The sequence below is a fragment of the Mchenga conophoros genome, linkage group LG14 (genome assembly GCF_057382185.1).
Source record: "Mchenga conophoros isolate Kocher_MC1m ecotype Shallow Benthic linkage group LG14, M_conophoros_male_GT1.1, whole genome shotgun sequence".
NCBI lineage: Eukaryota > Metazoa > Chordata > Actinopteri > Cichliformes > Cichlidae > Mchenga > Mchenga conophoros.
The window spans coordinates 36,617,596-36,644,410 of record NC_140539.1 but is presented as its reverse complement, the minus strand read 5'-3'; the positions used below and the strand labels follow the sequence as shown (position 1 = coordinate 36,644,410).

The window sequence follows — 26,815 nt, the reverse complement described above, 5'->3', positions numbered from 1 at the left end:
CTGAATGCTTTTATAGAGGTCCTCAAACGTGCTGATGATCAGTTATTCAGGTGCATTTTATTAGTAGCACCTGGCTGCTATTTACCCTCTAATGGAAGCAGGATGTGCTTAGTTTTTCACCTGACTGCATAGAGTCATGTGACAATGTTCTTCTTCACATTACTGCAACACGTAATCTGTAATTTTAAGAAAGCAACAAGCTGATGCTGCTCAGCTCTGTGGTGTCTGTTCATTGGACTTCTATTTTGTTTCAAACTTGTTTTATTTGCTTCGTCTACATTTGACAAATTACACATTATGGAGTTAGCTGATCCTTTACATTTTAACTCCAGCACCTGTTGGGGGTCAAAGGTCAACTTCTTTAAGGATTTTACAGGATTAAAGCTGATGAGCTGTTACTCAGTATCAGCTGTGGATCAAGAGAAAGGTCTCAGTGTCTGATGGATTCTCACAGATATTTATGACCCCTAGCTTCTATTTCAGGGATGAATATGTTAGCTTATGGGTTTAATTTGTTGTTAATATCAGTACATGTTTATTTAGTTTGCACACATGCACCCTGCGGCATCACGACTCACTTTTATCGCCTCCTCCTGTCAGGATGAATCGAATGGAGCGGTCTTTCTTCTTCTTGTCCTCCGGGTTTGGAGGGAGGGGCTTGGAGCCATGGTTGAGGGGGACGGGGTCCTTGTTGCAGGAGCCAATCATGGTGCTGGTGTTCCTCATGGGCGGAGCTGGGGGCTTGTCCTCGACCTCCCCATTATCAGACATCTTCAGATAGGCTGCAGCCGACGTTCCTGTGCACCAGAGAGGCCAAAGTCAGAAACACAAACTCTTCTTACAGACGGACTTGTTTTAAATCTGTCAGCTCTTCAATATTGATCTGACACAAACAAAAACAATATCAGCTGCTTACTAATTATGCTGTTTTTATTTTCTGTCAAAATAACAAAATCTCATATCACTGCATCTCCCGTCTCTACAGCTCAGCGCACGCGGTCGCGTTTCCCAGTAAATTGAAACTCTTTACAAGACGTTTTGTGGTTTCTCATAAAGAGAAAACAAAGAACCACGAACACTGAGATTAAATGTTTCCACCACATTGTTAGCTTCATCAGCTTTAAGCATAGCAGATCATTGATCATAAAAAACAACAAAAATGGGTGAAAAATCAGTACGAATAAAAAAAGAAAACTTTAGGTCTATTTGCTCACTGAGCGAGGTTGGTCGGAAGATGACTAAAACACCGCGTGTGCTGACTCAGACTTAAATGCAGTCTTGGTAAAAAGATAACACACACACACACTCGCACGTACACACACATTTCGTTCTGTACGTACAACCTGGAGGAGGCGCCCACACAGCTGAGCGGAGAAGACGGACATTTTAATGACAAGTTTTACCACAACGCCCTCATACAAAAATACACAAAATCACACGCACAGACTACAACACAACCTGCTCGGCTAAATGCTCCACTGGGCACAGGAACCCACGAGGCCAGTCTATTTAGGTCAGAAAAACTCAGAATGAACCACGATTCATACTATAAATAGAAATAACCCACAGTAACAAGAACAAACAAACTGCTGTGTGTCTGTATCTCCCTCAGTTTTGGTGTAGCTAAGGTGAAATCAAAGCGTGTTTAAAAGGCTGTTTCAGTAGTTTAGCAGCACTGCCGCAAACACAGAGAGAAAATTGAATGTTTCAAATCTGTAGATCTTTTCTTCTCCCCCTTTGTACACTTTCTTCGGGCAATCGATCCCAGGTGTGGATTATCACAGCCACAGCGAGAGGAAGCAGTCCCAGTCCAAGTCAAACAAACTCTCCAGCGGTTTGTTTGTGGTGGGAAATTGATCCGACCCTAATCTCACCCGGTGCTGCAGGTTTGGGTGCAGCAACTTCTCTGACCAGATGCTGCACTTTAAACACTACTTCCCTGATATTCGTGCAGGCGGTAGATTTTTTACTGGCATGTACAGTGGCGTGTCTAGAAAATTTTTGTTGGGGGGGCCAGGTAGGGGCACAGATTTGGAGAAGGGTGGCAGATGTAATTGGCAGATAATGTTTAAAAATAATCCTATAAACCTAATAACCGAATGAGCTTTTAACTCTTATTAGAATGAGATTTTAACCACTACGGTGCAAAGTTTTTAGATACTGCGTTGATAAAGTACAAGAGATACAATCAGTGTTTTGTCAGTGTTTACTCAGCATTCAAGGACATCAATATTTGCATAGTATTTTTACTCACATATAGTACACATATGTTTTGGGCAAAAACATTTTTGAATATTAAAATACGAACATTTGTAACAAACAATTGACAAATTAGCCAATTCCAATGTAAAACTTTATCTGCCTGTTAAAAAAGAAGATAATCTTCTCACAAACTGGTGTTTGATTTTGAAACAGGAAAAAGTGGGGAAACAACTGAAAAGACTAACATTTGAATAAAACCTGAAAGCAAGTAAATACTTTCTATGCTGCCTTATGGTAAACTTTGGTAATATTGATAAAGAACAACACTGGCTGACGATGAAATCCAGTCAGCTGGCATGGTGACACTGCCAGTATTAACCTGCAGGGCTGGACTGGGACAGAAAATCGGGCATTTTGACTACAGACCGGCCCACCAGGTAGTAAAACCATAAAGCCTTTGAATGAAAACAAATGCTGTTGTGACAGTGATGTACACAGTCTTGTTGGTATATGTATGATTTCTATACATTTTACATCAGATAAAAACTTTGGTTGTAAGATTTAGATAATTATTTAATAAAAGCTAGATATTTTAAATGAGAATAAGAAAGAAAAGTATTTTTTTGTGCCCCACCTTTCCCTGTTAATTCCCTACCTGGCCCCCTGGCATAACTTTGCTAGACCCGCCCCTGCACAGTTACCAGCTGTCTGTCAAGGGTAGTGTCGTGGATGAGAGGAGGAGGACCCAAACGCTGGACTCACAGGCAGGTAGGTGAAGGTGGATGTTTATTGCCGAAGGAGTGAGCAAACAGTACAGAGGGAGGAAATGGCTGGCTGACTGAATGAATGAACTAAGGACTGACTGACTGACTGACTGGACATACAGACGACATCAGACATACATCATTAACATCAATGACACGACAGAGAACTGGTGAAACCGAGGAACTTAAATACACAGGTGGATGATGACAACGATTGGAAACAGGTGAGTACAGGGCTGAACATAATCTGACTAATGACACGGGAGACAAGCTGACACGGGAAAAAACAGGAAGTGAGAACATTAATGTGGCGAACCAAACTGAACATGAACAAACTGAAATCACTGGGTCAACGACCCAGGAACCCTGACAGTACCCCCCCCCTCCAAAGGCCGGCACCCGACGGCCAAAAGAGAAAGAAAAAAAAACCAGAACAGGGTGGGCGGAGGGGGCCCAGGACGGAGGGACGGAGTCCACACCAAGACAGTTCAGGTGGGCGCCCCCGTGGCCGAGACGAGACAGTGCAGGTGGGCGTCCACGCGGCCCGTGGCCGAGACGAGACAGTTCAGGGGGCTGACCGTGCGGACGGCAACGGCGACAGCACTGGTCCGGGGGCCGACCGCGCGGAAGGCAACGGCGGCGACGTGGACACAGTTCGGGGGGCCGGCCGTGCGGAAGGCGACGGCGGCCACTCAGGCGAAGGCGGTCCGGGGGCCGGCCGCGCGGAAGGCGACGGCGGCCACTCAGGCGAAGGCGGTCCGGGGGCCGGCCGCGCGGAAGGCGACGGCGGCCACTCAGGCGAAGGCGGCCCGGGGGCCGGCCGCGCGGAAGGCGATGGCGCCCGGCCAGTGGCTCAGCCAGCGGTCTAGAAAATGGCCGTTTAGCTCCAGACCCAAACGAGGCTGGGCCAGGCGAGGCTGAAGGCTCTGAGGCTGAAGGCTCTGAGGCTGAAGGCTCTGAGGCTGCAGCAGACGAAGGCTCTGAGGCTGCAGCAGACGAAGGCTCTGAGGCTGCAGCAGACGAAGGCTCTGAGGCTGCCGCAGACGAAGGCTCTGAGGCTGCCGCAGACGAAGGCTCTGAGGCTGCCGCAGACGAAGGCTCTGAGGCTGCAGCAGACGAAGGCTCTGAGGCTGCAGCAGACGAAGGCTCTGAGGCTGCAGCAGACGAAGGCTCTGAGGCTGCCGCAGACGAAGGCTCTGAGGCTGCCGCAGACGAAGGCTCTGAGGCTGCAGCAGACGAAGGCTCTGAGGCTGAGGCCGGGCCGGGCGTGGGTGCAGCTGAGGCCGGGCCGGGCGTGGGTGCAGCTGAGGCCGGGCCGGGCGTGGGTGCAGCTGAGGCAGAGGCCGGGCCGGGCGTGGGTGCAGCTGAGGCAGAGGCCGGGCCGGGCGATGCAGGCGCGGAGGCCTCTGGCCGGAGACAGGCAGGGCCAGTAGGCGCGGAGGCCCCTGGCTGAGGAGCGGCCGGGCCAGCGGGTGCGGAAACCCCTGGCTGAGGAGCAGGAAGGCTCACAGCTGGCTCTGGGTGCTGTGGCTGCAGGTCCGGGAACTGGACGGGATGGTGGACAGGTGACTGGGAAACAGGAGGCGACTGGACTACAGGGCACTGGGCGGCAGACTGGACTACAGAAGAGTGGAGGACAGGTGGAGACTGGACCACAGGTGACTGGAGGACAGGTGGAGACTGGACTACAGGTGACTGGAGGACAGGTGGAGACTGAGCTACGGGTGACTGGAGGACAGGTGGAGACTGGACAGCAGGTGAGGGAACCGATTGGACTAAGGAGACTGACGGATAAACAGAGGCCGGTGAGGCTAATGGCTGAGCTAAAGAGTGAGCTAGTGACGGAGATAAAATTACGGCTTGGGCTCGTAAGGCTGGTGCCTGGGCAGGGGACAGTTCAGCTAGTCTAACCAGTGATACTGCGAGGGCGTGAAAAGCTGGATCAGGAGGTGGATGAAAGGGTGAAGTAGTAGGTGGACCAGTTAGCTCTTCCAAGCCTCCAGGGAGGTCAGGCTGGGTTCTGGCTGCCCTCAGCCTGGGCGCTGGGACAGGCACAGAAGGTGGCTGGACACCAGTCACCCCCACCCGAGAAACAGGAGCGGGTGTGGAGGTAGACTGGGTCGCAGCTGCCCTCCTCCTGGGAGCTGGCACTGGAGTGGGTGTAGGCTGACTGATAGGAGTGGAAATAACGACTGGGTGAGTGACACTGACAGGTCTATCGGGTTGTATTCTGGTCTTTCTGCCACCACTATTTACAGTTTTTGACTGAACAGTCTTTGGGGAGCCAGAGCAGAAAAAATCTTCCCAGTCCACATCATCCTCAAGGAGGGAAACTCCCCATGAATCAGAAAAGAGTCTGTTGTGTGTTTTAAGTGGATAATCAGATGAGGGGTGTGGAAAACAGTCACTGGAGCTCACCACCGGGAGTTGCTGAACAGAGTCCGTTTTATGGCGGCGTGTGCGCCGCTTTCCCCGGGAAGAGGAAGCGGGCCGGGTAAACGGCTGAGCCTCTGGCGCGGTAGCCTCCGCTGAGCAGAGATGGGAGGTGTAGCCGCCGTGCCGTGGCGAGGCGGAAAGGCTGGAGAGTGAAAAGGCTGGCGGGCGAGCGAGGAGCGAAGCGGCGGGAGAGCGAGCGGCCGAAGCTTGGGCTGTGACGCCCACTCTCCGCGGCGAATGCTCCGGTGCAGCTGAGGCAGCAGGTGGGGGAACGTGGCGTCTCCGAGGCCCGCCCAGAGCCAGGCGAGTCCCCTCGAAGACGTGCTCTCTCTCCGCGAAGAGCCGCTGTTTTCCCCGAAGCCCCTCCGTCCAGCGAAGGAGCGCTGCCTCCTGCCGCTCGAAAAGTTCAGGGTCCGCTGGGTCCACAACGCGGGGTCGTGTCATTCTGTCAAGGGTAGTGTCGTGGATGAGAGGAGGAGGACCCAAACGCTGGACTCACAGGCAGGTAGGTGAAGGTGGATGTTTATTGCCGAAGGAGTGAGCAAACAGTACAGAGGGAGGAAATGGCTGGCTGACTGAATGAATGAACTAAGGACTGACTGACTGACTGACTGGACATACAGACGACATCAGACATACATCATTAACATCAATGACACGACAGAGAACTGGTGAAACCGAGGAACTTAAATACACAGGTGGATGATGACAACGATTGAAAACAGGTGAGTACAGGGCTGAACATAATCTGACTAATGACACGGGAGACAAGCTGACACGGGAAAAAACAGGAAGTGAGAACATTAATGTGGCGAACCAAACTGAACATGAACAAACTGAAATCACTGGGTCAACGACCCAGGAACCCTGACACTGTCAGCTACCTAAAAAAGGATCCTGGTGTTATTTGTCTCTCAGAAACAGTTCATAACTTCCCTTCAACTCCTTCATGTCACCTAAACCTGTTTCTTCATCACCTGTTCAGCTCTGATGATCCAGTAAGGACATCTCCTGGTTTCATCTTCATGTTTCCCTCTCACCACATATCCAAACCGACATCATGACCAGCAGCTTTACAGCTGTGGCTCCAGCAAACATCAGCTGATACTAGAAATTAATATTAAATAAATTCTAACAACAGTGACTTATGTATGTATGTATGTATATATATGTATATATTGTACTATTCTTAGTTAGTGTATTGTCTGTCTTGTCTTAATGTTGGTTTAAAATGGAGCACTGTAACAAAAAATAATTTCCCCCAGGGATCAATAAAGTATTCTGATTCTGATTCTGATTCATGATTGAAGTAGCAACAGGAAAGGGAGGGGGAGAGAATGAGAGAAGAAGAGGCAGCTGTGCAGCGTAAACACACAGAATAAATCCAGCTTTGTCTTTTTCCATTCTAGCTGAAGTTCGGGACAAACTGCGTCTCTTCTCAGCTCAATACCAAACGCATAATATTTTCTCTGAATGAGGGACCATTCCATTTTTAAGGAGCCGTTGGCAACTCTACTAACTAACCTTATGAATAAAATAAAGTTCACTATCAGTAACATCATAGCAACTGAACAGCTGTATAGAAACTCCTTCATGCTAGCTCGGGCAGTATGAGTTATTGCAACTGACAGTAAAAAGTCAGCACAACAAAAATAAACTCCACCTAAACTTGGTTTATATCTGACCCAGATAGACTGCAGGTCATAACTTCTTACCTGAAGTTCAGTTCACCTGACACTCGGACTGGCGGCTGCCTCGGGGCTCTCCTCCTGCCTCACCTTTCCCTCATCCACCTGCTGGCCTCTGTGGAAGCCCCGCCATAGCCACCACCAAACAACTGAGTTATTTTTACACATCGACCTGCATCTGGCCAATCCACCACCTCTCATTGTTCATGCCATTACAAAATAAAAATAAAAAATAAGTCACTGGGGATATGCCCGGTATGCCCGATGGCCAGTCCAGCTATGCTAACCTGCAACCAAATCTGCAGCTCCATACAGCAATGTTACGACTTAGATGATATCTTATAACTCATAACTCTTATGTTAGCTGCCCTCAGTAGCATACTGTCTGAAATATTCGACGGCTGCAATAATTCTTTAAGTGTTATTTTTTCCTTGGGATTCTAATTTCACCGAAGTTTACTAAACTCAACAAACTTAATATTACTTACCGGGACATTTATTCTGTCCTCATTTTCTTTCACCGAAAAATTGTTTCCTGCGGTGCCGTCTTTCGTGCTTGGCTCTCCTACCTTTGCTAACGTGATGCACATAGCGCAGAAGCCGATGCTGCAATCACTTACACTCGGATATCTGAGCTTCACCGTGAAAACATAATCGGACATTTGATATTTGATTGAATTTTATTGTTTTGCCTTTGGGGTGGCACCTGGGGTGGCCAGTCTGGTTGGGGGGGTGGCCTGTGCCCCCCCAGGCCACCCCGCTGGACACGCCATTGGGCATGTATAGTTTTCCTTTAAATTCACTAATACATGCGCTGCTGCATGCGCTGCTGCAGCGACAGATCCTCGTATCAAACAGGGACAGATTTATTTCAAGGGAGGAGATAAAACACCTTGTCACAGACAGAACTGAAGTAGGGCACAAAGACCAAGTGTGAGACAAATAAAAGTTATTTATGCTCTAAACCAAGGGTGTCAAACATAAGGCCTGGGGCCCAGAATCGTCCCAGCAAAGATTTTAAAGCTATTCCTACTAAAAAAGACTCCCAACCCCCCCACTGTCATTCACACTACACCAAGGTAATTACGTGATGCACAGCTATACTACGGAAATACCTGTTTTGTTTTACAGTGGGTCCACTGTAGGAGCCATTTCGTGTTGTTAGCTTATGTGTACCACTAGGGGTCACTTTTTGTGTTTTTAATGGTGCAGCATTAAAGGTAGACGGACGTAATTAGCGTGAGGTGTTGTTGGTCAGAAAGAGCAAACGGTTTGTGATTTATGTTAATGATGTTGGATACTAAGAGAACTGTTGAACAACAAATGCAACCGATGGAAAGCAATAAAGGTTTAAACAGACACGATAAGCACAGCTGGAGTTATTGGACTATGTCTCATTCATAACAGCTGCACCGCGACACCCCACTTCAAGGCTTATCCTCTACTGAGAATGAACAAAACTTTATATTTTATGATTACAGACAATCCAGGTGAGGAGCTACTGGAACTTTTCCTGCAGTTCCTGTAGTTTCACTGGTCAAACCCATGTAAGTTCAGTGTGACATCCCTGCTCTAAACACTCCGGTTCAGGCAGTTTTTTTCTACTCTTGGCTCTTCATGACATCAGAGAGACTATATAGCTTTCATATGTGTCAACTCGGCACCCAACTTAAGCCCCGCCCAACTCCTGTTGAAATCTTTTTATGAGGGGCAGCCATTGGAAGAATGTTGACTTAAAGGGGGAGGGGTTAAAACACGGTGTCTCAGACAGGGTTTTATAAGACAAGTCGTTTTTAGCAATTTTTTAAAGGTTTGGAAATAAGTTTAAATTGTTGTCCCTGCTTTCAACCAGGCTTCCTGTGCACAGGACACCAAATCTTGTAAAGCACCTCATCACAGTATCTCACAGGACAAAACCTGCAGTTCCTCTAAAGTCCACTGGAGGCTCACTCCAAATGTGAGTCAATTCCCACGTCTTCCAGGTCTTGATGCATTGTCAATCATCCAGGTAAGTAAATCTCCAAAAGTTGATTCTGAAGCCCACCGAAGGGCTGGTTCCAGTGTTAAAATGTCCAAATTTACAACAACCCACCACAAAAACATGGTACAAGTTCATTTAATTTGCTTTATGTCTCCAAGCATTTTTTAACACATATAACGTCTAATGTATTTAATTAAGCGACTGCAAAATTTTAGTTTCAGGCTCTCAAAGTAAAAAGAGGTGGGTCACAATTTAAAGCCAAAATCTCACTTTCGCTCAAAATTATTTTCTCTATAACCAACTTTAATATCATGGGATACATCATAGTTTCAACATGAAAGCACAGATTCATAGAAACAAGCTTTGGTACTCTGGATGTTTGATCTGTTTTCTGATCATTCACTGAAGAAAAGTTAAACTTTAGAAAACTAAACATGAAAGGTCTCCATCTTAGCAACATTTCGATACCAGACTTATATTTGCTGTGTGACAGCACAGAGGCTATGGCCTCTTTCACATGAACTCTGTGGACCTAATCAAACTAATCTGATAATATTATGAGCGTTATATAAGCTATTATACAGCTGTGTAGGCATCATCACGACTGCAATAAACTGTTATTCACGCGTGAGAAGAGGGCTGAGCGAAAGTGTTGAACAGCACAAAGCAAAAGACCAAAAAACAATCAATGAAAACACTCGGTGTTATCAGAATGACACTAATGAAGCAAATCACCTCAAAATGAATTTTTGTCACAGCCCACTGTTCAGGTTTTACTCACAAAAACTCCCACTGAGTTTTAATCGCCTGCTGCTCTGGGAGCGACACCGCAGCATGCACATAAATCATTTTTACATTTTTTCCATCAAAGGGTAAATCTGACTGTTTCCTAAAGATTACATCAACAACTAAAATGTTCAGATTTACAAGGTCAAGTTATATTTCATAGTTATCAGAGGACAAATGGGCCTTTTTTATAAGCCATTCACAAAAATAAGACTTTGAATACAATAACAACAGAGAGATGATGAAGGTTGAGTCTTGAAATCATTGAAAACTTTCATGTTTAAATCCTAAAACTGATGGTTTGTCCTTCATGAAGCAGTTCTTACCTTAGCAGAGGCACGCAGACATGTTTACAGCATAGAGGTGATCCACAAACAAACAAACAAACAAAGAGAAAACCTTTCTGCTTGAAGAGAAACTGTTGGATCGACTGAGGGTTAAAGTCTAGCAGAGACTGAGAGGCTCTGTGAGCCTTTTGACCAATCCTGCCTCCTATAGACGGTGATGTCATTGTGTGATGTCACAAGGTGAGTCACATGAGGAAGTGGGACATACAGTAAACACACACACTAACACAGATACTCACACACATGTTTTAGAAAGGCAACAGGAAAACTTCAAACACACAACTCTTTATTGTGTCTGCTGGGTGAGAACACACACAGGCATTATCCCACACAAACACAAGAGTGTGTGTATGTTTACAGCCGCCACACACACAAACAATCGCTGTGTGTGTGTGTGTGTGTGGTGATGTCTTTGTTGTTGGTCTTTCTGTGAAACATAAACCCAGACACACGAGCAGACGTCTCATATTTCGGACTGTGCTGTCAGTTTCAGCACAGACCTGTTACCAAACAAAGCCACACACTGTCTGCTGCAGGGCGCACACAGACACACACACACACTAATTGATCTTCTAAAAATAAGCACAGGATGAGTGAGCAAGGTTTCAGAGGGTTTTCCAGACTCCAACTTTTCCTTGCGGGACAAAAACTCAGTTTAATGTCGAGTCTTCCCAGCGAGGTGACACACCAAAGCCCCCAAACTACAGACAAATCTGGATTTGCCCAGTTGTGATCACTCTCACCAGGAGAGGATCTTTGAAGAACAGGAAATCCTGACGTCTTATTCTGAAACAGGTGGTTGAAGCCTCCCAGGTCAGAACAGCTGGGCGGGGGTGACGGCTGCTTTCTGGGTCGAAGTGACGGAGGATTGGAGGGACTATTTGACTTTTCTGCAGCATGTGGTTCTGTGACTGAGACCATTTCTGTCCCAGCATTTTTTAACACAACTAAACTGCAAAAAGTACGCACTCATCTCCGAGCTCGTTCACTCTAATTCGGTTTCCAGAGCTCAGTGAAGCAGATCAGCGACGTGATTATCAACTGGATGATTCAACCCAGAGTTTATTACAGGAAAGACGCAGTTTAATCCTGGATCTCTGCGTGGAGAACAAGTGTAAGTTAGATGAACTAACTCCATCTTTCTTATTATATCTTTAAAAAAATCTAAAAACAAGATTTTCAAAACAGAAATAAAATGAGTATCGACAAAATCAAACAACACACAGCATTTGTTTACTCTGAGGGGAGGGGCTGCACACACAACCACACCCGTGTCTGAGTGATAAGAAAATATCACTGTCAGACAACTTTTATGATATCAAGAATTACAACACACACACACACACACACACACACTCAGAGGATGATTACAGCTTGTGTCTGTTCTGTGAATCACAAACTGTCTGAGCTGTCATGTCCGACACATTGATTTCTCCAGCTGACGACTTCCTCGCTCTCTTATCTGTCTTCTCAGTGAAAACATTTCCTTTTCCTCTTCGTCGCGCTGCTTGTTACCGCCAATCGTTCGCAGTGTGAGCTGAGAGCAGCATCAACGAAACTACACTGGAGAATCGATATCTGATCGGACATCAAATCATCTAAAATACCCTCGATACGGATCGGCTTGAGGCACAGTGCCTGCTACCCGGACACGGCGGAGGAAGTGAAGGTGAAACATGTAGAAAAAGCTCAAAGAAAAAACACTGTGGGAGGAAACCAGAGCACCCAGAGGAAACCCACGAAGAGAAACTCCTGCAGGACAGGGGATTCAAACCGACGACCTTCTTGCTGTGAGGTGACTGTGCCATGTCAGTCTTTTATATACAGTTTATGAGTTAAAACCTCTTCAGGGGGCAAGCGCTATCACTTCTGTGAATCTCACTCATTCATCATCGCCATCTCTTTAAAACATGTGTCTAATGAATTAATACTTCTGGTACCTTTAAAAACAAAAATCAGAAAATCCAAAGGAAAGTTTTTATCAGGTAGCATATGTACCGAGTAGGGTTGTTAAAAAAGGTGATACTCAGATTCTAATTGACAGTAAAAATCACCGTCGGGTTTGATGCTCATTTAACACTCATCCTCCAACAGCCCCTCCCCCCACTAGCGGCCGAACACATGAACAGCAGCACAACAAACGTGGTGAAGCATCGTGAAGACCCCCGGTGTTTATTATTATTTTGTTTCAGCACAACTAGCATCAGCAGTTCCATCCGTAGGTAACCTTACAATAGACGACGTTAATATTTAACAGCATAAAGACCTCATGTTTCCCAGATTGAAGCTGAGTAAAGTCTGCCAGCAGCTAACCAGAAACGGTGACAGTCTACCTCATCGACTCGATGTGATCAGCGATTATAAAGGAAATAAACAGCGGCTGAATATTATTCTGGGAATTTGCAGTCAATCATGTCATCTAACACACACAAACACAAACAGATGATGAAAACGTGTGCGTCCACACAGGGAAGCTTACATTATGGAGATATACCCACAAACACCTCAAGAGACAGCTGCCATTAAGTGTCAGTGCTTCCTGAAAGTGCCGTATCAGCACGCATACAGATAACTCCCCTCTGACTCTTTCCCGCACATCACCGAGGTTTCACTTTGCCCCCCTCCTTGTATCTTTTTTATCGCCACTGTCGGTAAAGATTTATGAGAAACGGGAACTGAATGGCTGCATTACTAAATTATTGCGCCGCCCTGTAGTAAAGTTTTTATGATGCATCCTGTGATCTGAGTGTTTTCTTGTGTTTTATTTCCTCTCACAGACCAATTTTGGGTGGACGTCACAGTTTCATTACTGCGTGTATACTGTGGTGGCACAAAAATAGGAAACGAGTAAAAGAAAACATCACGATGTCCGGGACGATCAGAAAAAGGCTTTTTGTGTTGCTAGAGGTCAGAAAAGAAATGTGAAAAAAAGGAGGCCACTTAAGGCAAAAGCAGAGGTTTAAGGATCGATTTGTTGCTAACAGCCAGGAACCAGTCGCCCCTGGCTGCCATGGTAACCATGATGTGGGTTTTTCACCTCAAGAGTTTCTGAGTGACACAAGCAGTAGATGTGAAATCATGGATCACCAAAAGCATTCGCTCCTCGCTGGCACTGCCCTGAGGACTTAATGAGGAGCTAGCATCCACGCCGCCCCCACGCCTTCAGTGTCCCTCGCAGTGAGATCATGCCCCCCCCACCTCGTGCAGCAGATATCTGAAACAACCTTTCAAAAATTGATGCAAGCATTAAAATTTACATGTTTGTTGGAGCGATTAATCTGAGGAGCTGAGGACCAAACCAACAACCTTCTGAACAGCAGATAACCCACTTAAAAGGGGGGTTACATGTATCCACTTGTGAACGACTTGTCTGTGATGTTCAGTCATATAAATGTGTACCCCGTGTCTGGAGGATGCATATGATGCAATCATGGCTTGATTTTAACAAGCTACTCTTACATTTTTGTAGCTGCTGTTTCTTTCTTTGCAGTAGGAACCGAAGCTGTGAATGTTGTCTCCTCAGTCTTGATGTCATCATAGCCATTGCTCTCATTGGAAGTCACTTCAATCACCTTTACTCATAGTCGAGAAACGCTTTACTCATCTACTGTCATTCTGCCTGTGGTTGCCTAAAGTTGCTCACTTCCTGCATGGATGCTCTTTAAACTTAATTCCGACTTTGTTGAATCTGTGCAGCAGCCTCGTGCCTGACACCATTATCAGCATTTACACGTGTGCATGCTGTGCCTATACTGATCTGCAATTTTAGGCAGGTGGTTTTCTCTCTTCTCTCTTCATTTGAAAAAATGGAGGCAGAAGAAAAAGTAAACAGAAATGCCTCCAATCACACTGATCAATCACAGTCATCACAAGCAACACCACACACCCTGTGTACATACATCTCTAGAAAAGTGCACATCAGGTTGTGGTGTAAGCTTTGGCGGAGGGTTTCAGAAGGGTTTGGAGTTACAGGTTGCCTAGTGTAAGCAGAGTTACCTCAGAGGTAAAAATTCCATTTTAGGATTTGGAATCAAATGTTCGTTTCATGTCAGGCAGGTTTTTGCCTGAACATGGGAACCAGAATGCACAAGCTCTGCTTTTTTCTGCATGTAAATAAATTGTGCATGCTAGCTTCTACATGCCGGAGGATGTTGCAGAAATGGATTAAACATTTAGCTGAACTTGCACACCCAGCAGGGGGGATCCGCCCCAGTCGTAGCCCAGCAGAGCTCAGTGCGCTTGGCAGTGGGAGGCCACGGAGCACCCCCTCCAGCTGCTCCTGGAGCTCCCGCTGTTACAACAAACACTAAACACTGCACATACCCGACAAGCTCTCGGTGTCAGATATTAGAGGAGGCGTGACATAAACAAGGAATCTAAACAAGGAGAGACAAAGGGACAGATGAGAAGACAGATGGAGGCGTTACTGCAGCCTTCTGGATAAAGAACAAAGAAGGAAAAAACACGTCTGCAAAAGTCCCAACAAACAGCAGCGTGAAGAGTCTGAACCGGTTTGAGACATCACCACAAAGAGATCAAATTCTGTCTCGTCTGCCTGCAGCTGACTCCAAAATCATGTCGTCGTGGTAATGAGACGAACCCCCAGGCCCAGACTTCAAATGTATATTTTAACATATTTTCACAGGTTTGGCAGCATGCATGGACGCATGGATACATGTGCATGTATCAGTGTCTACCCCACACAGTCTGTATTCATGTTCACACACACACAGCCACACAAACGTCTGAACCACACCCATTATAATTTGGGTCTTTGAAGTTTCCAGCTCAGGAGAGTCCCTGGTTTGCACAGCACACCCTGACGCTTCTGTTCCTTCTTTATCTAAAGCAGCTTCCGTCTTTTATTTTGTTTTTATTATTGGACTGAGAAGCAGTTTTGCACGACTGCAAAATAATCCTTCTTATATCTTTTGTCTGATTTCTTATACTGGGCCTCAGCTCAACCTGTGACTGACTGAAGCTGTTTTAGCTCACTTCCTACTGCCTTTAAGCTAACCTTTTTAGGATTGGCTGCCCCTCCTAAACCAGATTTAAACGTGGTGCTTCCATGTAGAATATGGGCAAAACGTACATGCGCAGTGCCTTTGTTTTCATACGCACATGGCGGAAAAAGCATGGCGGCGACGGAGAACGAGAAGGGAGAAAGCGGATCGTTGAATGAAACAGATGAACCAGAATTGGTTTGTAAAAATGGTGCAACTTCAGTGGTGTGGAAATGGTTTAGCACAACAAAGCACAGTTTTTGGTAGAGCATGCTAGCGGGCCGTCGTTATTACCGTGTGTTTTGGAAAATACGGCACACTTAAAATCAATCCTGTGATTTTCTGAAAAATGGACAGAGCCCCTTATGGGTCACCAACCAGTGGAGTCGTCCCCTGCTGGTCATTAGAAAACTTCACTTTGCCAGCCCAGAAGCTGCCTCTGTGTTTTATATACAGACATATAAAGAGTCCATCTTTTCCTGTTGTTCATATTACAATAACAAGTATTGTGTGTATTAAAGCCATTAGTCTGTGCTACACAGCTCCATTATATTAAAATACATCAATCAGCCACACTATTGAACCGGGTGACAGGTTAATTCACACACACAGACACACAGTAGACTCACTCCCACATATTCTGCTCTGACGGTAGAGAAATGCATTAAAACAACAAAAGTGGATTATTATGCTACTGAAAATAGTCCCAAGCAAGAAGCACTTTTTCTAACTGAGCAGAAAACTTCAGCATTATGAATCACGTCTGAACAGCAGAGAGCGTGTCAAGGCTTTTATGCAGAAACCTTAAAGTCTTTTGTCAGGTGGCAATCAGTGTGAGTGTGTTCGTGTGTGTTCGTCAGAGGACAGATGGTAATTTAGAAGAAGAGGACGTGGCCAAATATAAAATAAAGGAAACACGAAGAGAAAAAGAGAGGGGAGAGGAGGGGGGATAGTGGGTTTTTTTCTGCATGAACGAAGGGCTACCGTGGGCCTGAGTGGGCTGGAATAAGAGATACAAAGACAAAGAAGAAGAAGAAGAAGAAGAAGAAAGCAGATAAAAAGAGGATGCAGGTAGGGGAAGAAAAGAGAACGAAGGGAAGAGTGTGGGTGAAAGGAAGAAGTGAGTGCGTGACCAAATAACAGACTGCATCTTGGCAGGGGGCACACACACACACACACACACACACACACACACACACACACACACACACACAGAGGCGTTTTTCCATCTCTCCAGAGGACATTGCAATGACATATATTCATATCCTGCAGACTAACTTAACTTCAAACCAAGTTTTCAACTAAAGATTTAATGATAACAGAACTTTTTACACTAAAACACAGGCAACTCCTCATAATGTGTAAAAAACCAAACGCATGTACATTTAGTGTATTTAGTTGCCTGTGTCAAGCAATGTCTGTGACACCAGGCTTGTAGATCAGGGCCTTTGTATATTTTTAGTGACGATAAAAAAGCTCATTTAATTACCATAATTACTGCTAGCTGAATCTAAAATAATTAGTAACTAAAGCTTGGCCTTAAATGCAGTGGAGTAAATGCTGAGTGCCCTGCAGGTATCGCTGCTGGAAGGACAGAAGTGGCCCGCTCAAGTCAACCTCATGTTTGACCTTTTTAAACGGTTTCCTGGATGTTTCCCTGCCGCTCGCCTGTGATGTCACCTACACTGACTGTCTGCAGCTAAAGTTTGGACAATCTGGATTTTAATCTGCCCCACACTGTGCTGAGTTTGGGTCCTCTCCTCCTGTGGTTTCTAACTTCTCTGAGTGGTGTGGGGGGATTATTCAGGCCTGGCAGAGGTATGCAGCATCGGTCTGCTCTTGTTTAGTTATTTGACTGTGGTCAGGCTGGATATTCTGGGTGCTTTAATGACGCTGGTGTTGCATGATAACCCACGGCGTATTTTTCCAAACCCTAAACAGCAAAGTAAGAGCAGAGCAAAGCCTAAATGACGGAGTACGTCAGTTTACACAGCCACGTTTAACGCAGCAGTCACAGCTGGGTGGCTGTGGTCGGGATGTGCTGCTTTGTACGTGACATGACGTACAGATTAATGTGAATCCAGGACTGAGCCACATCTCTAAAAATCCACTTTAGCTGGATTTCAAACCACTAGAATGTGGCTGAAGTTTCCATGTGGTTTTTACTAGAGATGGACCGATCCGATATTACGTATCGGTATTGGTCTGATACTGACCTAAATTACTGGATCGGATATCGGAGAGAAATAAAAAATGTAATCCGATCCTTTGAATATCAAAAAAGCACCTCACAAAACACGGCGTAACTCAGCTCATAACCGTAGCACGTTGGAGCAGTGTGCTCACGTGATAGAGCAGCTGTGGCATGCGAGACTTGTTGTCTGGTTGAGCATTTGAAGCCTCACTACCAATCCGGCATTTCATCTCCGAGAAAGTGATCCCAGAGAGAAGTGAAGCAAGTGTATAAGTTCATCTCTGAATGTTTGTAAAGCATTCCAGCGTTCAGCTTAACAACCGATATATGGAGCGACTGCCTCTCTCTCCTGCTGCTACTTCAATCATGAAACTGATCAGCTGATCAGCTTTTCTGTCGCGAGTCCGTCTCTCTTCTTTGTTTATTGCTCACTTCTCGTCAGAAAGAGGAAACCAGCGGCTGAACAACAGCAGCACGTTTAAGCTTGATAAGCTGTTGTTAGAATTTATTTAATATTACTTTCTACTCGAGGATCTTTTTCTACGCAGCTGACGGCTGGTAACTGTGCAGGGGCGGATCTAGCAAAGTTTAGCCAGGGGGGCCGATAGGGCATGAACAGGGAGAAGCAATGGCGTGTCCAGCGGGGTGGCCTGGGGGGGCACAGGCCACCCCCCCAACCAGACTGGCCACCCCAGGTGCCACCCCAAAGGCAAAACAATAAAATTCAATCAAATATCAAATGTCCGATTATGTTTTCACGGTGACGCTCAGATATCCGAGTGTAAGTGAATGCAGCATCGGCTTCTGCGCTATGTGCATCACGTTAGCAAAGGTAGGAGAGCCAAGCACGAAAGACGGCACCGCAGGAAACAATTTTTCGGTGAAAGAAAATGAGGACAGAATAAATGTCCCGGTAAGTAATATTAAGTTTGTTGAGTTTAGTAAACTTCGGTGAAATTAGAATACCAAGGAAAAAATAACACTTAAAGAATTATTGCAGCCGTCGAATATTTCAGACAGTATGCTACAGAGGGCAGCTAACATAAGAGTTATGAGTTATAAGATATCATCTAAGTCGTAACATTGCTGTATGGAGCTGCAGATTTGGTTGCAGGTTAACATAGCTGGACTGGCCATCGGGCTTATTTGACTTATTTTTTATTTTTTTTTTGTAACGGCATGAACAATGAGAGGTGGTGGATTGGCCAGATGCAGGTCGATGTGTAGAAATAACTCCGTTGTTTGGTGGTGGCTATGACGGGGCTTCCACAGAGGCAGCAGGTGGATGAGGGAAGGGGAGGCAGGAGGAGAGACCCGAAGCAGCCACCAGTCCGAGTGTCAGGTGAACTGAACTTCAGGTAAGAAGTCATGACCTGCAGTCTATCTGGGTCAGATATAAACTAAGTTTAGGTGGAGTTTATTTTCGTTGTGCTGACTTTTTACTGTCAGTTGCAATAACTCGTACTGCGTTCTAGCCAGCTTGATGGAGTTTTTATACAGCTGGGTGGGTGCTATGATGTTACTGATAGTGAACTTTATTTTATTCATAAGGTTAGTTAGTAGAGTTGCCAACGGCTCCTTAAAAAAATGGAATGGTCCCTCATTCAGAGAAAATATTACGCGTTTCGTATTGAGCTGAGAAGAGACGCAGTTTGTCCCGAACTTTAGCTAGAATGGAAAAAAGACACAAAGCTGGATTTATTCTGTGTGTTTACGCTGCACAGCTGCCTCTTCTCTCATTCTCTCCCCTGCCTCTCCTGTTGCTACTTCAATCATGAAACTGATCAATGATCAGCTGATCAGCTTTTCTCTCGTTTATTTATCGCCCACTTTGCGCCAGAAACAGGAAACCAGCAGATATTGCGCTAAACAACAGCAGCACGTTTAAGCTTGATCAGCTGTTGTTAGAATTTATTTAATATTAATTTCTAGTATCAGCTGATGTTTGCTGGAGCCACAGCTGTAAAGCTGCTGGTCATGATGTTGGTTTGGATATGTGGTGAGAGGGAAACATGAAGCTGAAACCAGGAGATGTCCTTACTGAATCATCAGAGCTGAACAGGTGATGGAGAAACAGGTTTACCTTTTAGGTGACATGAATGAGTTGAAGGGAAGTTATGAACTGTTTCTGAGAGACAAATAACACCAGCATCCTTTTCTAAGCAGCTGACAGCTGGTAACTGTGCAGGGGCGGATCTAGCAAAGTGTTGCCAGGGGGCCAGGTAGGGCATTAACAGGGAAAGGGGGCACAAAGAAATACTTTTCTTTCTTATTCTCAATTTAAATATCTAGCTTTTATTAAATAATTATCTAAATCTTACAACCAAAGTTTTTATCTGACGTAAAATGTATAGAAATCATACATATACCAACAAGACTGTGTACATCACTGTCACAACAGGGTTTGTTTTCATTCAAAGGCTTTATGGTTTTACTACCTGGTGGGCCGGTCAGTAGTCAAAATGCCCGATTTTCTGTCCCAGTCCAGCCCTGCAGGTTATACTGGCAGTGTCACCATGCCAGCTGACTGGATTTCATCATCAGCCAGTGCTGTTCTTTATCAATATTACCAAAGTTTACCATAAGGCAGCATAGAAAGTATTTACTTGCTTTCAGGTTTTATTCAAATGTTAGTCTTTTCAGTTGTTTCTCCACTTTTTTCCTGTTTCAAAATCAAACACCAGTTTGTGAGAAGATTATCTTCTTTTTTTAACAGGCAGAGAAAGTTTTACATTGGAACTGGCTAATTTGTCAATTGTTTGTTACAAATGTTTGTATTTTAATATTCAAAAATGTTTTTGCCCAAAACATATGTGCACTATATGTCAGTAAAAATACTATGCAAATATTGCTGTCCTTGAATGCTGAGTAAACACTGACAAAGCACTGATTGTATCTCTTGTACTTTATCAACGCAGTATCTAAAAACTTTGCACCGTAGTGGTTAAAATCTCATTCTAATAAGAGTTAAAAGTGCATTTGGTTATTAGGTTTATAGGATTATTGAATTATGGTTAATGGTTGGTAGAATTTTTTTTTTTTTAAACATTATCTGCCAATTAAATCTGCCACCCTTCTCCAAATCTGTGCCCCTACCTGGCCCCCCCAACAAAAATTTTCTAGACACGCCACTGGGGAGAAGGGGGCACAAAGAAATACTTTTCTTTCTTATTCTCATTTAAAATGTCGAGCTTTTAATAAATAATTATCTGAATCTTACACCCAAAGTTTTAATCTAATGTAAAATGTATAGAAGTCCATTACTGTATATAGTAACTGTTAAGTCTAATATACCCTAGTAAGCTGTACTACTTTTTCCTTTGGGAAGATACCATCTTGCAGTCTGCAATTCTGTTGAAGAAAGATGTTGAATCTATTGAATTATTCTTGAAAAACAATTGAATTCTGTGCATTTTTATTCACACTGCATTAAATTAAAGTTGATTACGTCGATTAAGCATCATGAGGTGGGGGGTGGTTCCCTATTTTTTTTTTTTTTGCTGGGAGTTTGCAACCCTATTAGCTAGGTTGCTTAATATTTCCACTAAGTACTCTTTAAAATACCAGAATAGGGAGGATGGTGCAGGTTTAAGTTTATTAGATTGATCAGTATTGCTGAACTATGAAATATTTTGGGTGCAGTGTATTTTTTGCATACAGGTATAACAGAATAGCTTTAGTGTTTTTTTTTTTAAACTTGAGTTTGAACTTATACAAAATGCAGAAAGATGTTAAAAAAAGTTTTATTGATTAAAAAACACACTATATCGGATTCATATCGGTATCGGCCGATATCCAAATTTATGATATCGGTATCGGACATAAAAAAGTGGTATCGTGCCATCTCTAGTTTTTACAGACATCCAGATAAAAGGAACATGACTCCAATCTGAAAAATCTGATTTGGGACAACAGAGCAAAGCGTTCTACACGAGTGGAAGCAGCAGGGCCTTAATTCAGTCATGTGTTTTTGCTGTTATACTGAAAAATCACAGCGGGCTCTTTTAATGGGACATTTAACACGATTTAGCCAAAAAAAAAACCCCACATCAAACCCCAAAACATGGGTTTAATATTTCATTCAAATGACTTTAAGTACTTTTCACACACGCACAGCAGCCATGAACCTTCCAAACTTTACCTGACATAGAGGTGTTTGCCAAATTACAAATGTCAGGTGTCACATGTGCTAATCCAAGATCTGCAAAAGGAGCAGCTACCACTTTAATTGTTGGGAGGCTGAAGTTACCACATTTGGACAAAAAGACTGTGTAAAAGAGCGCCCAGGTCTGGAAAATCAAGCCTTACACCTGTGTTCTTTATAATGACCAGCAGGGGGTGACACCTCACCTGCCCCCCCCCCAAAAAAAAAGACTGGCTGTAGGGAGAACGACTAGCTTGAAGTTACCAGCTAATACTGGTGAGGTGCTATACGAGTACAGAAGCAGCTCTGTGGGACGTGTTGGAGCAGCTTGAAAACATGAGGCTTTGAGGAAAAAACTTAACACTCAGCAAAACCTTTGCTTCCAGGTTTCACTTCCTCTCTTCCTATATCTGCGCTGTTGTGGTGGTATTATCTGAGTGGTGACAACTACCATTCAGGAGAATACTGCCTTAAGGTCCCAATTAATGGTCACCTGGGGTATAATACTATGTTTCCCAAACCAGGTGGTGTGTGGTTGCTGGAGGTTGCTGGCAGTCACCATGGGAAATTAGTTCTGAAGACGTATATGGCACTGTAATATAAACCTTACTAACTAACAAAGCAATCAGAATAGGGCGCAGCACCCTCTTTGCAACACATAACGACCTCGAGCGACCCCCGCCCAGGAGGTTGTGGAATATGTATTTTTCCCAGTCTGTAGGACTGTGTGGGTCACAAATATCCTGCATGTCTCATAATTTGGTCGATGACTGAAACTAAATGGTCAAGAGGTCCGGTGATTCCAGTTAGTGGAGGTGGAGCTTAGCAGAGAGCAACATCTGTCAATCAAAGCAGCCACGCCCCAAAAGTTACATTGTAAGCCTTAAATAAATCAGAATAGAAGACTTACAATAAAATCCTCCCACCGTGCAGATATGAAGGGGGAAACTATCGACAGAGGCCGAAGCTGTTCTGTGCATCAGTGTGCAGGCGTCTTTATTTCTATTGTAAAGACGTAATAAGCTGATCGATTTGGAGCCAGCCTCAAGTGGCCATTAGAGGAACTGCGGTTTTTAAAGTTGCTGCTCAGTCCCGGGCAGATTATGCAAAAAGTTCATGTGAGAAAGCAGATTTTGGGATCATTACCTTACATTATCAATATTTCAGTGGTGACTCTTCCCCCATGCTGCCTGCCTTCACACATCCACACACACAGGATGTGATTAACTATCCACCTGACTCTGTGTGTGTGTGAGGAGTACATAGATTATTCAGGTTATTATAAGCAAGGCATTACATCCCAAAACCCCACCCTCCCTCCCTCTCCCCGCACACACACACACACACACACACACACACACACACACACACACACACACACTGTGGCCTCAGTTGGCCCTGAAGCAATATGCTGAGGCGGGGCTGCACAGATGGCGGTATGGAGCAGGGTGTGTGTGTGTGTGTGTGTGTGTGTGTGTGAGGGAGGATCTGTGCTGACTTAAAAAACATCCATAATCAATTTGGTCTTTTACCCACTGAGATCGTTCAGATGGTCTCTCCTCGCTCCCCCCGCCTCTGATCGTTTATATTTCAGTGATTCAGGGACTGATGGAGGTGCTGCTCAGGAGGTGAGGCGGGCCGTCCACTAATCACAGACCGTTCGATCCCCACACGTCCAAAAGTCCCTCCTGCATGTCCGCTCACTGCTACACTCATTCTCATTCGTCAAATACTGCAGAGGCTGCAGCTTTTCTTGTGTTTTAAAATAAACACACTCTTTGTCAGCCTTTAAAATCAAAATGAAGTGAAAAATCTACAATACCAAAAAAAAAAAAACTGAGGAAGAATCAGACTCAGAAGAAAGGAGGAGGGGGAGGAAGAGGAGGAGCCCAGTAATCACCTCAGAGAGTTGACTGGCTGGAAAATGACCAGCTAAACAAGTATCAACCAGCCCTTCAAAGACTCTGGAGGTTTGGAGGTTGACTGACACGAGAAAAGATCAGCTCAGGCTTTACTGGACAAACTGGGTCGTGATCGTGGTCTCGCCTGCACTCACTGTCAGACCGAACCAGCGTCACAGCCTCTCTGCTTTTTCTCTGTCACGTAACTCTGACCTTTATCAGAGAAGTCTTTCAAAATAAAACAATTCAACTCATGATCGTGACATTTTCTGGTAGACAGTTATTTTACAGACACATATTTATAACATCCTGAATATCCACTTGTTTTTATTTGTTTATCACTGCAAAAAAAACATTTTATAATTCATGCCTTAAAGGTTTCTGTTACACTCAGCTGTAATCATCCGATTTAGTTCAACACATAAAAAAGAAAACTCCAACTGTCTGTTTCATCTCCCGTGTGTTTCTGTTCTTGTAGTTTTTATTTTGTTTTCAGCTTTACTTGGTTTTCACGGAGCACCGGTCCTGTCACTTTGAGTTCAGATTAAATGGTTCACTATGACTCCTGAGATGAATCTGAGTTTCATATAAGGTCGGGAGGAAAATGATCTAATCAAAGTAGAGCTGGGCGATATAAGATTTTTTCATATCACGATATGTTTTTTTCATTTCAGGCGATAACGATATCTATCACGATATAAGCCAAATAACTATATTTGTAAGATTTAAATGTGCCGTTGCTCACAAGTAAAATGTGAAATAATCAGCAGCTTGTTTTTATTTAAATATTTATTTCCCATAATAAGTTCAACAGGGTAGATGTACTTAAGGAACATGAGACTTTTTCAGATAAATAAAGGCAAATATTGCAAACTACACAAAAGGCAGCCGCTAAAGCGTTTAAGTTTCAAAATAGAACAAACGAAACAGACTAAACTGTCAATTCCACTTAGAAACAAAATATTAATTCTAAAAATAAATCTTAGTTTGTTTTACAGAAGAACAGACAAAACTGACTAACTTTTGTCAATATCAAATAAACTGAGAACTAAAAGGAAATTCTCAATCTCTCCTTGTTGTATAGCTGAGCTTTTCAAACAGTTTTAACAGTTACTTTAGTTTGACAAAAGCCGAATGACGAATTAGCGCTTCCAGTCAGAGACTGAGGCTACGTCCACACGTACACGGGTATTTTTGAAAACGGAGATTTTCCGTTTTCGTTTTAAAAAATAATCCCGTCCACACATAAAGGCAGAAATTAAGGAAAACGCTGCTATGAACATGCCAAAGCAGCAGGTGGCGCTAGATTCCTAACCGTGCAGAAATGTTGGCCAATCAGAAGTCTAGAAGCCTCGGTGGGAAAAAGTAAACAAAGCTGGGGCATAGAAGCAGAACCGAGTCGTATGTGTGGAGGGACAGTAACTGTGTGTATATGTAAGCATTTAAACACTGCAGAGAGAAGAATTAACAGTATTGTAGAAATTCATTTCACCGAAACAATAACGTGGCGCACAGTGTGACGTCAAAAAATGCGCACACCTTTGACGCTGCGTTTTCTCCGTTTTTCTAGTCCACACGTAAATGCAAAAACTGAGTTTTTAAAAATCTTCGTTTTCAGTGACCAAAAACGCCGTTTACGTGTGGACGAAAGGTGCAAACGCATAGAAAAATCTGAGTTTTCAAAAATACCCGGGTACGTGTGGACGTAGCGCATGCACCAGTTTATTGTATTTTCAGACTTGCTTTCGGCACAATTTACAGTGCATGCTACTCTGTTTTTTGTCAGACTTGAAATAGCCGAAATACCTTCACACTACGGAACTTCTCTGTCTCTTCCGTTCGACAATCTCTCCGGCATTGGAACCATCATCTGTTTTCTCTTCGGTAACCTTCGGTCACGCTCGGTTGATTTCTCTAGTCGGCTCACTCTTTTCCTTAATTACCCTGGCGGTAGGGTGGCTGGCTGCTTCCCAAACAAATACACATGTGCGGCTTGGCACTTACACTGTACGTAACAAGTCACGTGACGTGACGCTGTGGCTGTGATTGGTTCGGCTCTGCGCTACTTAATTTGGATTGGCTGTTCTTTTTTTTTCTTTTTTTTTAAGAGGACAAGAGCGGCGAGGTCTATCGCGATAGTTTAATTTTTCTATCGAGAAAAGTTATATCGCGATACATATCGTTATCGTTCTATCGCCCAGCTCTAAATCAAAGACAAAAATCTAGCCTCAGATTCATGTGCTGCACTTCTTTACGCTTTTAAAATCACACGGTGTAACAGAGCAGAAGAGAATCAATCTCAAGCCTTTTGCTTTGTAAAGCAAAGGACCAAACCACACAGCGACACATTAATGACTAACCTGGTGTTGTGGATAGATGATCTAAGATGTTCTCTTGACTGCTGTTTGGTCCATTTTCAGTCTGTTTTTACTCCCATATGACGGCATTTTTCTGCACATCGGGGACCCTCAAAAATGAACTTTCACTTTTAGTGTTTGTTTAACTTAAGGAAAGGCCTGTGTGGACCTGGAAATTAATGACAGCAGACCTACCAAAAGAAAACAAAGGTGAACATTTTCATGATATAACAGTAAAAATAATAAGTCTGATATGCCAGAAGTTTCTGATTTTCTGAATACAGTATACTTTTTAACTCCTCAGAAAAAAACATCACTTTGTGTTTTTTCTGCACTGATATATGTCTGCATTTTTCTTACTATTTTAGTTTAACAAAAATGAAAGTAATTGGTATAAAAGAATAAAAACTTGGGCTTTCTGTAACAGTCAGTAACATAGTAACAGTCTGAGCTCGTGTTTGTACACTGAAATAAAAGTTATCTCAAGGCTCTGAGTCAAACTGAGGGTTTCTGTATGTGTGTGTGTGTGTGTGTGTGTGTGTGTGTGACTTTATTGGGTTTTGTAGGGTGTGTTTTGGCATGCCACATAAAGCGTCTTTGGAGTCCTTGTTGTTGGGGATTATTCTTTAGCTGAATGTCCTCGATCGTTAGCCACACACACACACACACACACACACACACACACACACACACACACACACAGCTCTACATAATCAATACTGACATGGATTACAAGGTCACATTAAGACCCCCAGCAGGGAGACCTGCTATCTCTGACCTTAACACCACACATGTAAATAAACTGTGGAAGCAAAGCTGAACGAGACTGAACTTGAGGATTTTGGTTTCTGTGGTTCCACTTTCTCCCCTGTGTGTTTCCTCTCGCTCTGCAGCACCTCTGCTTCAGTAAAACTGACATTAGTAGATGAATCAATACCATTCGACACGTAGAAGAGGAGGTTTGATGACAGTGTTCAAAGTTTTTGGGAGGTTCACTGTTTGTTTAATAAAG

The 26,815-nt window shown here is 44.1% G+C and overlaps 1 protein-coding gene across 4 annotated transcripts in view; it reads right to left on the bottom strand.

Annotated features, from left to right (window-relative positions):
* The window catches only part of pak1 (p21 protein (Cdc42/Rac)-activated kinase 1), a 78,304-nt gene that overhangs the window by 27,511 nt on the left and 23,978 nt on the right, over positions 1-26,815 (bottom strand). For 3 of the 4 annotated variants that reach the window (XM_085244260.1, XM_085244264.1, XM_085244263.1), the window contains one exon: positions 579-797. In XM_085244260.1, coding sequence (XP_085100386.1) covers positions 579-771 — 193 coding nt within the window. In that variant the 5' untranslated portion in view covers positions 772-797. Of the gene's footprint in view, positions 1-578; positions 798-10,183; positions 10,301-26,815 lie in introns of those variants that run through there. The other variant, XM_085244262.1, reaches the window with a different exon arrangement.